At 44.6% G+C, this 13,914-nt stretch overlaps 1 protein-coding gene across 3 annotated transcripts in view; it reads right to left on the bottom strand.

Moving 5' to 3' along the window:
• Positions 1 to 737: 737 nt before the first annotated feature.
• Positions 738 to 13,914, bottom strand: part of ZNF131 (zinc finger protein 131) — a 47,449-nt gene continuing 34,272 nt past the window's right edge. Inside the window, exons 4-8 of one of the 3 annotated variants that reach the window (XM_069748807.1) lie at positions 11,606 to 11,750; positions 8,904 to 9,258; positions 8,579 to 8,801; positions 2,915 to 3,045; positions 738 to 2,285 (exon numbers count right to left, since the gene is read on the bottom strand). In XM_069748807.1, the coding sequence (XP_069604908.1) occupies positions 1,629 to 2,285; positions 2,915 to 3,045; positions 8,579 to 8,801; positions 8,904 to 9,258; positions 11,606 to 11,750 (1,511 nt within the window). In that variant the 3' untranslated portion in view covers positions 738 to 1,628. Of the gene's footprint in view, positions 2,286 to 2,914; positions 3,046 to 8,578; positions 9,259 to 11,605; positions 11,751 to 13,914 lie in introns of all 3 variants that reach the window. The other 2 variants (XM_069748791.1, XM_069748801.1) reach the window with 2 other exon arrangements.

Consider the following 13,914-nt stretch of genomic DNA (forward strand, 5'->3'; position numbering starts at 1 on the left):
AGTGGCATCATGGGAAATGTAAGCTGAAATTGGGGAATGACACTCTGAAGAAGGAATCGACTTTGCAGACAACCCAAAAATGGCTAAACCAAGTAAACAGGGTAAATACAAGAGCTACTAGGTTATTCTTAAATATTAGCTATGCTGCACTATACAGGCAAAAGGTTGCTGAAGTGTAGTAATTTGGAGAATGTGTGGCATACAATTTATAGTTCGGTTAGAAAAGACCCCCTTATAAAACTAGCAATTACTTTACAAGGGTGACCAACATTGTGAAATAACAAAGGAATTAATTCGTAAAGAAAAAAATCCAGTCAATACATAGGAGTACATAATGGCAGAAAATTAAAGGGGTTCTCGCAACTCCATTTCTTCAGAACACACCACTCCCAGCCTTCGGCTTTGCTGGAGGCGGTGCCTTCCTGATGATTGACAGTTCGGACCAGCGGCACGGTTACAACGCTGTTCCTAACTGTGGCTCTCCCAGTCAGCTAGCAGAGAGGCAGCTTTGACGCTACAGCTTGGAGGAAGCGCAGGGCACAGAGGCTGGTCAAATCCAATGATCTGACCATACCCACAGTAGTGCCAGCTTCTTACCTAATTAGCTGACCACTCAGATCGCAGGGTGGCCAGTAACCTAGACAACGAGCTGTACAATATAGAATTCAAACTCTTTCTGTTCTTGAGAATGAAAAAGGATTTTTAGAAGAAGTAAAACTCTAAAGTTGCTAGTTTTTCCAAGCATATTGCAATTTTAATCACATAAGAACTTGAGACAACCCCTTTAATGAGTAATTACACATATATTATTTTTTTTTATTTTAGTTTGTCCTCTTTTCTAATTACCTTGCACCCAGAATAGAGACATCTGGTTGGATGCCTATGTATTGAAATAGCTGAAGGGGTGATGGGAACATACAAGTCTTAGAGATAAATCCTTTAGCTGCTCTACCTGTGGTCATTACTGAGAACAAAACCTTTACAATGTGCAGGAAGAGAGTACATTTTAAGCGCTATAATTGACGACTGATTGGTGTCTTCTTGTAGAAGGGTAGTCGCATCTTCTACATTTATACATCAAAAATGCATGATACTTGTAAGGGCAATGTCTCGGCGGAGAGGTGGCCGTGTATGTGCAGCAGACCATTCATTTAAATGTAATTATCTACAAATACTTATAAATGAATTGGGAAAACGGAGCTAGTGACTCATTCCAAAATGTGCCGAGTCCCATGCTCTCCCCGTTCATTTACAAGCATGTTCTGCAATTTTTGCAACTCCCATACAAGTAAATGGAGAGAGTCGTGTATTCACGGCCGCCTCTCCTGATGGGGCCCCATTCTGGAGATAGAAGTGGGTCATGCATCTATGGCATGTCTGTATAGAACAGAATAACCCCCGAAATACGCTGCCAGACATTACTGACCAATACTGAACAGGTCGTGAAGATAGAAGGTTATTATAAGGAGCAAAACATTGGGCTATATCCATGTAATTAACATAATCATTCCCTTTTCGATGAGGTAAACGGAAGAATGTAGCACCAGGCGTTCCAGGGCTGGCACATGGAGGAGCATTTCTAAAATCCTGTGTGAACAGAAGGCAGCCTTCTGTGTTAAGACTGCATCCTATTCAGCCGCAGCTTCTATGTGTGTCATCTCCATCTGTCTTATCTGTATGTTCTCAGATCCTGTGTGGACGATGTGATGAAGTGCGGCCACCTCCGCCTGGCAGGATTGTTCCTCAATAGTGTGTTCAATATGTTGAATATTGGACTCGTCCAGGAGTTCTGCCTCCACCTCCTCCATGTGTATCTGATTGACATGTTCAATGTGCGCCTCCTCAACGTGAACCTCGGTCCCCGGGTCTATCTGAAGATGCTCCACCTCTATGTGACCCATGTGGACCTGCGTCTGTAGATCCAGTATGTGTGCACCTTTCACTTGGTTCACTTCTAGGAGATCTTGGTGCAAGTGACCGACTGTTAGTTGAGGTGGATCGACTTGAACTTGAATTACTTGATCTACCGGCACCACGTGGACTTGTTCCACCTCCTCCACAAACGCCATGGAAGGCACGGTCTCCGTTTCTGTTTGGTCGGATGAAATTACGACCTCTGTTACTATTCTCTCGGAGATGTTGTGAGTGTCACGGAGATGTTTCCTTAGTTCTGTGCCCTGCATAAACCACATGTCGCAAAGTGTGCAGTGGTTGGGTTTCTCACCGGTGTGAAGAACTAGGTGGTCTTTAAACTGGTCCCAGCAATTAAAGACGCTATCACAGACCTAGTAACGAAGGGAAAAAAAAGATGCTAATTATACATATCTGGTGCCTCATGTATCACACAGTAGGTCGCACTATGTCCCACTTGCTATATACATTGGTAGGCGTCACACAATTTCACAACGATCATCTTTGGGAGCAAAGAAATAATACACCAGACTCAGAGGAGCGGATTATTACAGCCCAAGACTAGTGCCGGCCAACAGAAGATGGCCACATTTATTACCCGGCCCATGCTGCGCCATTGATTTGATGCATTGCCTCAGACACGTTATGTACAATGCTCTTCCGTATACATTTCTCTTGGTTGACTTATTACAAATCAAACATTGTGAACTGTGGCACTTTTAGGTCATGCCCTGTCTAAGGCCTAGTCAGAAGACTGAGCAGCTCCGCAATTGAGCAGTACTGGCTGCTGCCGGTAACAGCTGACTGGTGGGGGTGCCGGACCCTGATCAATCAGATATAGATGACCTACTCACTACAATGTCCTGTGGACCTTTCCCAGCCATGTGCTGCCACTCCATCCTGGGCACAACTGACTCCACCTCCCTGTTGGGATCTCTGCCCGGCACTCGGTAGTCAACCCTCTACCAAAGCAAACATTCACAGCACGTGAGGAGCCACCTACCTGGCATTCATACAATTTCTTCCTTCCCTTCTTCGCTCCGACACCGTACTGACAGGCGGTGAGGTGACATTTAAGGGTGCTGTTCCTAGCAAAATGCTCGTGACAGTTCGGACATTCGAAGGGTTTTTCACCTATTTGCCAAAAATAAAAATATTACAGTAAATTTGTTCAGAAAAAAAAAGTCACAATACAATTGGTCTGCCATGCAGATAAACATAAATGAGATTAATAATAGTTGGAGCCAAGCTTGCAGATTTATTCAGATTGCTTTCCACCATTCATGGCTTCCAGCGTGGACTGATAGGGACGACGTCCACTGTATGGAGCAGCTATATTCACAGAAATCAGTTATTTGCAAGCCTATTACAGTAAGCTAAACCGAGGAGTAAAAACCACACACACGAATACGATTGCCATAGCACGTGGTTTATTCCGGTCTCTGGTTCCCATTTGGTAATGATGCTACTGCCGTCATTAGGGAACAGGCGCTCCATGCATGTAATATTCCCTAATGAAGACATTTTGGGAACCGCAGCTGTTGAATATCCACAAAAGCCCCATCCACATATCACGTGGTGCCATTCAGGGGAGGGGGCTAACACACTTTCCCCTTGATAAAATCCGCAGGGTGGGTTAATCACCTCCGGGGGGAGGGTCATATTGTGGAAGGGGGAACTTTTTTAAAGTATTAGATAGAATGATCAATGATGGGGGCTTCCGGGACATTAAACATGTTGCTATATGATCTGCACATGATGAATTTGATAACTCACCAGTGTATTCTCATCAGCCCATGTCTGACCATGCACTAGGGGTCCCAGGAGATCCGCTCTTACACTTCTGTTTTTGACAAGAAGTGTTACTGTGTGGGCACATGAACACAGCAGTTAGTAAGGGGGCGGCTGGCTAAGTTGTCCTCCTTCTCCGATGTAGACCGGGGGAGGCCGGTGTACTTGCTGCAGTTAGCAGACAGCCTCCTTCACTCCCTACGGTGGTCAGGTTATGATCCGTGAAGTCCTGTCCAGGGTGGGGTACACACCTGGACTAGACCCAGCGTGCAGCGGCTGGAGGACAATGGGGGCACCTGGGCTAATAAGGCTACACTAGAAAGTAATGTAACGTACCACGTGCACATCTTTTTAAAAGGTTTCAAAAACATTGGTAAATGAACTTGACAACTTCCCCAACCGCCTCATGGCGTCATTCCTGTCTTATTCGTTTCAAACAAAACCCCTTGTGTGGCTTCTTGCTTTATGAATCAGTTTTATAATTTGGCCAGTGATGAACTGCTAATTAGTGGGTGGACATATATTATTTTGATCGTAGAACCACGATTTCATCCTCGACGCGTTTCCCTCCCATGATGAAAGTTTGTCAGGAGGAATATGGGACTGTGAGTACAGCGCCTGGTTGCAGGTGTGAGTGAACAGGAGGCAGTGGTGCCTTTAAATAGGTCAGAGGGCCGGCCGGTGAGATTCTAGGTGAAACAGACGAGGGGTTATCCATCTAACTCCCCGATATAGCTTTGTCCCTATTCCAGATCTGCGCATGTCCACGGGGGCGACAATTTGAGTTCAAGTGAGGGTGCCAACCTCTGCTGGTAAGGCAGGGTCATATCAGAGGTTAATAGGGTGAATTGGATACACCTACCCCACTTTCCCATTCTACCACTGGGTTAGTCAGCTGCAGGGAAACTTACGAATTGTTTGCCTGGTAGCTGCTATATATGTTTTGTTGGTCGTTTAATGACATTTCAATAAAGATTAATTAGTGGGTGACTAGTGGTTGGGGCGTTGTTATACCCTGGACTAATCATGTCATTAGGAACATCATTGGTTCATGAGTACGCACTATGCTCACCCTCCCTGGCGACTGTCTACGGCTCCTCAGAGGATGGGAAAGCTACTGTCTCCGCTGCCCCCCTGGGCATGCACAGTGTGCAGATGAAGCCGGGGAGCGTAGACACAGCGTTAATACGCATAGTACGGGAGGGTGAACGCTGCACGCGTACACGAGGTCTGGTGGTGATGCTGCTCTTGCAAATAAGGTTCCTCATGTCCACAGGGGCGCGATACCAAGACTAATGGGACGATTAGTCTGGGGGGACAACAACGGTCCCACAACTAGTCACCCACTAATTAGCAGATCACTGGTCAAATCATAAAACGATTTTATGGTTATTTTCAAGAAAGAAGCCTCCAAAAGGGGTTTGCTTAAAACTGTATTAGGTGAGGAATTACGGGGCGAGCTTTTGCATCCCCCCCCTCCCAAGAACCATAAACATAATTTTTCTGTCCATAGCGATATGAGGGCTATTTTTTTTTTTTTTTGCACGACACCATTCATTTTACTATATAATTGGCTGAAAAAAAACCAAAAAACACTGTTTAAAAAAAAAAAAGTAATTCCATCATTATTTCCTGGGGGTGGGGTGTTTTTACAGTGTTAATGCTTTATTTAGAAATTACTTGACAGTGGGATTTAGGATAATTGAACAGAAAATGGGCCCGACACCCAACTGTGAATGAGAGCTGCACAATGGTCAATGACAACCAGCTGAACAGTCCTTAGCTCTTCGGTTATGTGCACACCACGTCTTTGTCAAGAGGATACTGCTTGGAAACCTCCTGAAAAAGCCCGGCAAAAAAATGCACAGCAACGTCAAAAGGACATCACTGTGTGCATGATCCGTCTTACGTCATTTCTTTAAAGTTCATAAACCTTAAAGCGGTTAAAAATAGTAAGGCCGGCTTCACACTTGCGAGTTTTACGGACGTAAGAGCGCAGAAACTACGTCCGTAAAACTCGCAAAAAATACGGCACAATTATTCTCTATGCCCCTGCTCCTATCTGCCGTATTTTACTGATCAGTATTATACGGCTTTCTACGGCCGTACAAAATCGCAGCATGCTGCGTTTGTCACCGTACTGCGCAAGAAATACGCCAATGAAAGTCTATGGAAGCGTGAAAAATACGGATTTCACACGGACAAGCAGTGTGACTTGCGAGAAATACGCAGCGGTGTTAGAGAGAAAAGCCGGTAATTCAGTGCGGTGTACAGTAAAATCACACTGACAGCTTACAGTAGAATAGGTAGAATAAATGTGTACACATAGAATAGGTATATATATATATATATATATATGTCAGTGAGACACATATATGTATATATATTACTATTTATTCCAGCGCTATACAGCTTGAAAGCCGGTAATTCAATTACCGGCTTTTTCTTTCTCCTTCCTAAAACCCGACATGATTTGAGACATGGTTACATACAGTAAACCATGTCTTCTCTCCATTTTTTTTGCAGATTCCACACTACTAATGTCAGTAGTGTGTATCTGCAAAATTTGGCCGTTCTAGCTCTTAAAATAAAGGTTTAAATGGCGTAAAAAATTGGCGTGGGCTCCCGCGCAATTTTCTCCGCCAGAGTAGTAAAGCCAGTGACTGAGGGCAGATATTAATAGCCTGGAGAGGGTCCATGGTTATTGGCCCCCCCCCTGGCTAAAAATATCTGCCCCCAGCCACCCCAGAACAGGCACATCTGGAAGATGCGCCTATTCTGGCACTTGGCCACTCTCTTCCCATTCCCGTGTAGCGGTGGGATATGGGGTAATGAAGGGTTAATGCCACCTTGCTATTGTAAGGTGACATTAAGCCTAATTAATAACGGAGAGGCGTCAATTATGACACCTATCCATTATTAATCCAATTGAATGAAAGGGTTAAATAAAACACAAACACATTATTTAAAATTATTTTAATGAAATAAAAACAATGGTTGTTGGAGTATTTTATTCTACGCCCAATCCAATCACTGAAGACCCTCGTTCTGTGAAAGAAAAAACATAATAAACCAACAATATACTTACCCTCCGCAGATCTGTAACGTCCAACGATGTAAATCCTTCTGAAGGGGTTAAAACATTTTGCAGCAAGGAGCTTTGCTAATGCAGGCTGCTCCGCTGCAAAACCCCGGGGAATGAGTCTAAATATAGATCAATGAGCTATATTTAGCTTCATTTGCGGTGAGGCGCCCTCTGCTGGATGTTCATAGATCGTGGGAAATTTCCTAGAAAGCTCCCAGGCTTTCTAGGCAAGTTCCCACGATCTATAAACAGCCAGCAGAGGGCGCCTCACCGCAAATGAAGCTAAATATAGCTCATTGATGTATATTTAGACTCATTCCCCGGGGTTTTGCAGCGAGGAGCAGCCTGCATTACCAAAGCTCCTTGCTGCAAAATGTTTTAACCCCTTCAGAAGGATTTACATCGTTGGACGTTACAGATCTGCGGAGGGTAAGTATATTGTTGGTTTATTATGTTTTTTCTTTCACAGAACGAGGGTCTTCAGTGATTGGATTGGGCGTAGAATAAAATACTCCAACAACCATTGTTTTTATTTCATTAAAATAATTTTAAATAATGTGTTTGTGTTTTATTTAACCCTTTCATTCAATTGGATTAATAATGGATAGGTGTCATAATTGACGCCTCTCCGTTATTAATTAGGCTTAATGTCACCTTACAATAGCAAGGTGGCATTAACCCTTCATTACCCCATATCCCACCGCTACACGGGAATGGGAAGAGAGTGGCCAAGTGCCAGAATAGGCGCATCTTCCAGATGTGCCTGTTCTGGGGTGGCTGGGGGCAGATATTTTTAGCCAGGGGGGGGCCAATAACCATGGACCCTCTCCAGGCTATTAATATCTGCCCTCAGTCACTGGCTTTACTACTCTGGCGGAGAAAATTGCGCGGGAGCCCACGCCAATTTTTTACGCCATTTAAACCTTTATTTTAAGAGCTAGAACGGCCAAATTTTGCAGATACACACTACTGACATTAGTAGTGTGGAATCTGCAAAAAAAATGGAGAGAAGACATGGTTTACTGTATGTAAACCATGTCTCAAATCATGTCGGGTTTTAAGAAGGAGAAAGAAAAAGCCGGTAATTGAATTACCGGCTTTCAAGCTGTATAGCACTGGAATAAATATTAATATATATACATATATGTGTCTAATGACATATATATATATATATATATATATATATATATATATATATATATATATATATATATATATATATATATATAGACAGTATATATATATATATATTTTTTTTTCTTTTTGGGACACATGGATCATTTCTATAGCGGTATGTTGGTTTTGCAAGCCTGCGAGAAAACCACGCAGTACGGATGCCATACGGATTACATACGGAGGATGCCATGCGCAAAAAACGCTGACACACCCTGCCTACGGAGGAGCTACGGACCACTATTTTCGGGACATTTCAGCGTATTACGGCCGTAATATACGGACCGTATTTTCATACGCTGAGTGTGAAGCCGGCCTAAGATGTTCGTTCTTCGGAGGCTTTCTCTGGCAGACATTCGTTTTTTTATACTAGAAAATACAGAGCAAAGAATCAGGCGGAAAAAATCCTGAAAAGATGCCAGCAAAGACGCTTCAGGAATAGGACCAAAGTAGTTTCCCTGAAGGGTTTTGGAAAACTCTGCAGTTCTGGCCTCGTTTTATAGACATAGTGTGCACATAGCCTTAGCCGTGCAAGCCATGATTCCAACAAGTAGTTCTGCAGCAGCTGCTGCCCCCTGCTGGCCCGAGCCGTGCCTGTGCACCTATGGCCAATATTACCTGTATGTTTCCTTAGGTGTTCCTTAAAATGTCCAAAGTGATCAAACTGTTTATCGCAGTACTGACAAACGTGGATTTTTTTGGCAGGTTTCGGCCTTTTGTAGCTGCCGGTTTCTTCCGGATGATAACAGGTGAGGTGTTGCTTCCATGCAATCTCCCGCACGTAGCTTTTATTGCATATTTCACACTTATAATTGTCGGCGGAGTGTGATTTCATGTGCTCCTTTAAATGGTAAAACAATTTAAATGAACGACTGCATTTCTGACAATGGAACATGTTGTTGACATGTGACAGATGAACTTCCATAACCTCTATGCCTTCTACCTGTTTGCCCGCAGCGTCACTCTCGTTGGCGCTGTCTTCTTGAAGAGGCCTTTTTCTCTCGCCTTGGCGATATTTACTGGTAATGTCCGCTAGGAGCGCCAGCGCGGAGTCGTCCGACGTGCCGGTGCTCTGGAGGTATTTCACAGAATGTTCTGGGGAAGTCACGGCCTCCAGAGCCTCCACGTTCTCCTCTAACTCTATGGTTCCTTCCGTTATTTCTACCTCAATCTCCACTGGCTCGCCATCTGAATTTGGCAAACTTTCGGTGATCATGTTGCTTGTGTCCAAAATCTTCCATCTTTTCACACTTTCTTCTTCTTGTAGCTTTTCTTCGATGACGATGGTTTCTTTGTTCCTAGTAAATACATACAGGCTCAATAAATGCTTGGAAGGTTCATGGATGCGATTACAGGGGTTAAGTATCTACAGCAAAATAAAATGTAAAAACTAATTATCATTGCGTTATTGCAGGATAACTTACACTGGTGCAGGTGCTAGCGCCGATCGCTCTTCTCAGGTGGAGGAGGACGCACATGCGTGTACAGCAGCCACACAGGTATAGACTAGCTCTGGACTCCCTTCTATAGGCGTTTTCTAGGCATGCTCTGATCTGGGCCAAGCGCTATGTGAAGGCAGGGGGAGGAGGGGAGCTGTGATAATCACCTACTGTGAATGGCACCGACCAGAAAGTGAGAGAGTCTAGTATTAATTTTAATAAGAAAATTGAAAGATTTGTTTTTTTATTATTTTTTTTTTAAAGATGGCGATACAGAAAATTGTATTATTAAAAATTAAGAAGAAAATTTTAACAAAAATAAAATTTAAAAAAAAAGGATGTATTTAAAAAAAAAAAGTGCCTGCAAGACTTTAAAAGTAATCTGTCAGCAGGTTTTTAACTGTGTAAACTGAGGACAGCATGCTATAGTGGTTAAAACACAGAATTCACATGTCTGGCTGTGTGCTGTTTACTTACACTGAAGGTTTAATCACCTGGTGATTATCACTGCTGTGAGTAGTCAGCTACATGCTTCCAATTCCGACTCTGCCCCCTCCTGTGATAAGCAGCACACTGTCTATAGACTATGTACACAGAGAGCCTGGTGTGGGCGGAGTTTGCCAAGGTGTGGGCGGGGTTAGCTTTCTCAGCTCTGCTTTCTGCTAAAAACTGTAATTGTGTTAGAACGGCTGCACCCAGTAATGTAAGCGTCACGTTGTTAGATTCAGCTTCTCTTTGCCTACATCATGCTGCTCTCAGACGAGGTAGCGAAGACCTGCTGACACATTCCCTTTAATACGCTCACTAAATATTCTCTTGGAGGGCTCAAAAAACAAAACAAAAAAACAACAAACCTAAACACTATATTAATCTACTATGAGTGAAAACTGGACATAGACATATGGGGGGACACTCCAACCAAAAAAAGCCCCCCCCAATAAGCTTCTTACAGGAAGTTTATTATTAGGGATTGAGGGTTTTTTACCGCAGCTGTAACCTGTCTGGCAATACTGCATAAAATAAAGAGAACAAAGTACAGCGATACCATCGTGCTGCTGTTTCTGATACAGGAGCACCTTCATGGAAGGCAAGGGGGCTTTTAGCAGATCCCTGGCAGTCATGGCAAAACATTGGCACCCCGCGATCATCGCAGGGAGGTCAATGGCCACCAAGAGTGCCAAGCCCCTGGGTAGCTTGCTGGAAATGTTTCCTCCAATGATTTAGAGGCATTTGACAGGTTAACAGCAGTGGACAGAGCTCGCCACCCGTGGCTATTAGAAGCAGATGATGGGAACGAGGCTGGCTCACTTTGAGCCTTGTTCGAAGAAGGGGACTCAAGGCCTGACGTAATAGTATGTCACGTGTCAGGAAGGGGTTATACAGGATAATGTATAAATGTGTACAGACCCTGCCCCTCTCTCTGCTCCGATGTTTATGAAACCCATGGCAGTGAATAGAGTTGTCGACATGGTGACCGCTTCACCAGGCGGCCCAAGGAACCCACATTTTTCGCATCCATCAGTCATTTATGGCATATCCTGTGTCCAAATGAGAATACCCCTTTAACCGCAGATGTTATAAAGCAGCTGTAAATGTGAAAGTGACACAATGCAAGTCCATAAAGGGGTAAATCAGTGGGTGTGCCTCCATACTGGACCTTACTGGTGTTATGCTGCTGTGCAGGCGTGCTCTGTGCTTACTCTCGGTGCTTGCACGCTCTGTGCTTACTCTCGGGTGCTTGCACGCTCTGGGCTTGCACGCTCTGGGCTTGCACGCTCTGGGCTTGCACTCTGTTTCTAACTCCTTCAAAGGCAGCATATGGATGATTTATACTATCCGACCCGCAGGCAGTGTGGAGCAGGGACAGGCTCCCTTATTGCCAGTATCTGTCTTTTTTCCTGAAGCACGGCAGCTGTTCAGAGAGGACTTACTATGGATGTGGATGACCAGTTACAAAGGCGCGCTCCCTACTAGTCATGCACAAGTAGTGAGACCTGTCAATCAAGCTATCGGGCTGGAAAAACCTAGAGGAGAACTGCCCTCCTGGGGACCCCTCATCTCCGGCCCCTCACTCCCGGCAGCCGGTGCCTGATCCATGCAGCTAATGGTTCGGGCAGCATGAAACTTCTCACAGGTTACTTTATCCTGTCCCCAAGACACAGAAAACTCCGCTCTCACCAAACAGAAACATATGACAGTTTTATACCTGTACTCGAGTGCTTTGATAGCCTCGTGCATCTGGAGATACTCGGCCGCCTTGTATATGTCCACGGCCTCCTCCTCCCCCTGCAGCATCAGTTTTGCCGTGTATGTGAACTCTATGAGATGTCGGAAGGCCGCATTACTCACTCCTGTGTACGGAATAAAACACACCGTTAGATTTACCCCTATGCACACAAGCACACACCTGGGAAGGGAACCATGACAAGGATTTCATTCTCCTAGTGAAGCTGTATTATTTTTGTTGTGAATCTATAAAAACTACTGAACTGTCACAAGTCACAAAAGGAAAAATAGAAACCAAAATATGCATTAAAAGAGAAAAAAAACAAATCATCAGAAGGCGTTTGTTATGTAATCTGAGGGCAGCATAATGTAGAGGCTAGGACCCCGATTCTAGCGATGTGTCACTGAGTTGCTCGATGTCATTTTGATAAAATCCTTGTTTCTCTGCTGCAGATCTAGCAGTTCTCTGAACGCCGAGCTCTGTCTAACCCCACCTGCACTACTGATTGGCTGCTTTCTGTGTACACTGTGCATAGGCAGTAAGCTGCCAATCAGTGTGTGTGTGTGTGTGTGTGTGTGTGTGTGTGTGTGTGTGTGTGTGTGTGTGTGTGTGTGTGGGGGGGGGGGGGGGGGGCGAGGTTACACAGAACAGGAGGCCTAGATGGAATGAAGCACTAGTCCTGTAGTGATAATATACTGCTGGTAAAACACTGATTTTATTGATACAAGCAGTCTAGTAAGTAACACATTGCTGCAATTAGGGTCAGTGCCCCTATATCATGCGGCTCTTGGATTACATAGCAAAATTCCCTTTAAAGAACAGACACAAATTAAAACAATTTTCTATATGACGCAAAAGTAAAAACATCTCCCTAAACTGCGAGATCTCACTATTCTGACCAAGGCTTCTTCCCATCATGAAAAGTTATAATCTACCCAGAATATAGGCGACACCTTGAGGAGCGGTGATGCTCCCCCACAAATCCCAAGAACCGGCCACTGAAGTGCTCCATTCAGTGCTCTAGAGAAGGGAGCTCAGGATCTCTGGAGGTCTCAAAGAAAGAATGAAGCATTTCAGAAACCCGTACCCAGCACTGGTGGGGCCCCATCGTTTGTATCTCCATCGACCCGAAACTAACCTTTAGATAGGTAATGTGATAAATCCATCACAACCATTGATGTAAATTTACACAATGTGCCATGTTCGTGCCTTTGATGCGGGCTTGCACGCCGAGTCCACATCTTTCCTCACACATGATGACTGATTTAATCAGCCATCACGTGCCTTTAACAGCGGTGGGTGGATTGGTGCTCTGCCCACAGCTGTCAGTCACTGACATTGGGATTTAACATACACTGGAAGGAAGCTTGTTATTAATCCCGCCCATCGACACCGCGACACGTGATCGTGGGGCTCCAATAGGTTGTCATGACACTAGGGTTCTGCAGAACACCCCCCCCACGCCTATCATTACGATACTCCTGTGAACACCGGCCTGTGGCTGGCGCCCATAGGAGATCGTCATTTCTGCCATAGAGAGCTGCTATTTACAGTGCCGGCAAAAAAATCTTTACAAGTTCAACGGAACCACAAAATCTTAACATTGAACTGTTTTATTGTGGATATTTCCTTACAATTAGTATTTCGTCATGTCACCCTTACATCTTATCACCACCTGCAGTGGTTTAGGCATGGATTCAGCACGGCTGGTGAAGTGCGCGGAGTCCATGGTCACCCGCAGTGTCCTCAGTGCCTCCTGTAGATCGTTGATGGTGCCGGCTCGTGTCTCGAGCCTTGTTTTTCATTAAATTCCAGGCATTTTCTATGGGGTTAAGGTCAGGGGAATTACCTGGCCACTCTAAAATGTCACTGATGAATGACCCAAAAATTAAGCAAATGTTCTTCCAAAACATTACTATAACTGCTTGCTTTCACACTTACATTTTTGGGGAGACAGTATAACCCTACCCGGCCCATGCTTCCAGGGCTGCCACTAGGAATTTCGGGGCCCCATACTGGCAAAATTTTCGGGGCCCCCTTGAGACTCCGCCCAGGCTCCACCCCAGCCGCGCCTCCACCCCCTCGAACTGTACACAGTCCCACAGCTCTCTCTTGGAAACACTCCACTTCTCACCAATCACAAATTAACAGTTCTCATCCCCAGGTCACACAAAGACAGCAGATTTTGCTTTGGCCAAAAGTTTTTTTTAATCTGCCACGACGACAAGGTAGACACTTTTGGCCGGGCCCTACTCTACTCTAACTTATTAAACATTTGTTAAAATATG

The sequence above is a fragment of the Ranitomeya imitator genome, chromosome 1 (genome assembly GCF_032444005.1).
Source record: "Ranitomeya imitator isolate aRanImi1 chromosome 1, aRanImi1.pri, whole genome shotgun sequence".
Taxonomy (NCBI): domain Eukaryota; kingdom Metazoa; phylum Chordata; class Amphibia; order Anura; family Dendrobatidae; genus Ranitomeya; species Ranitomeya imitator.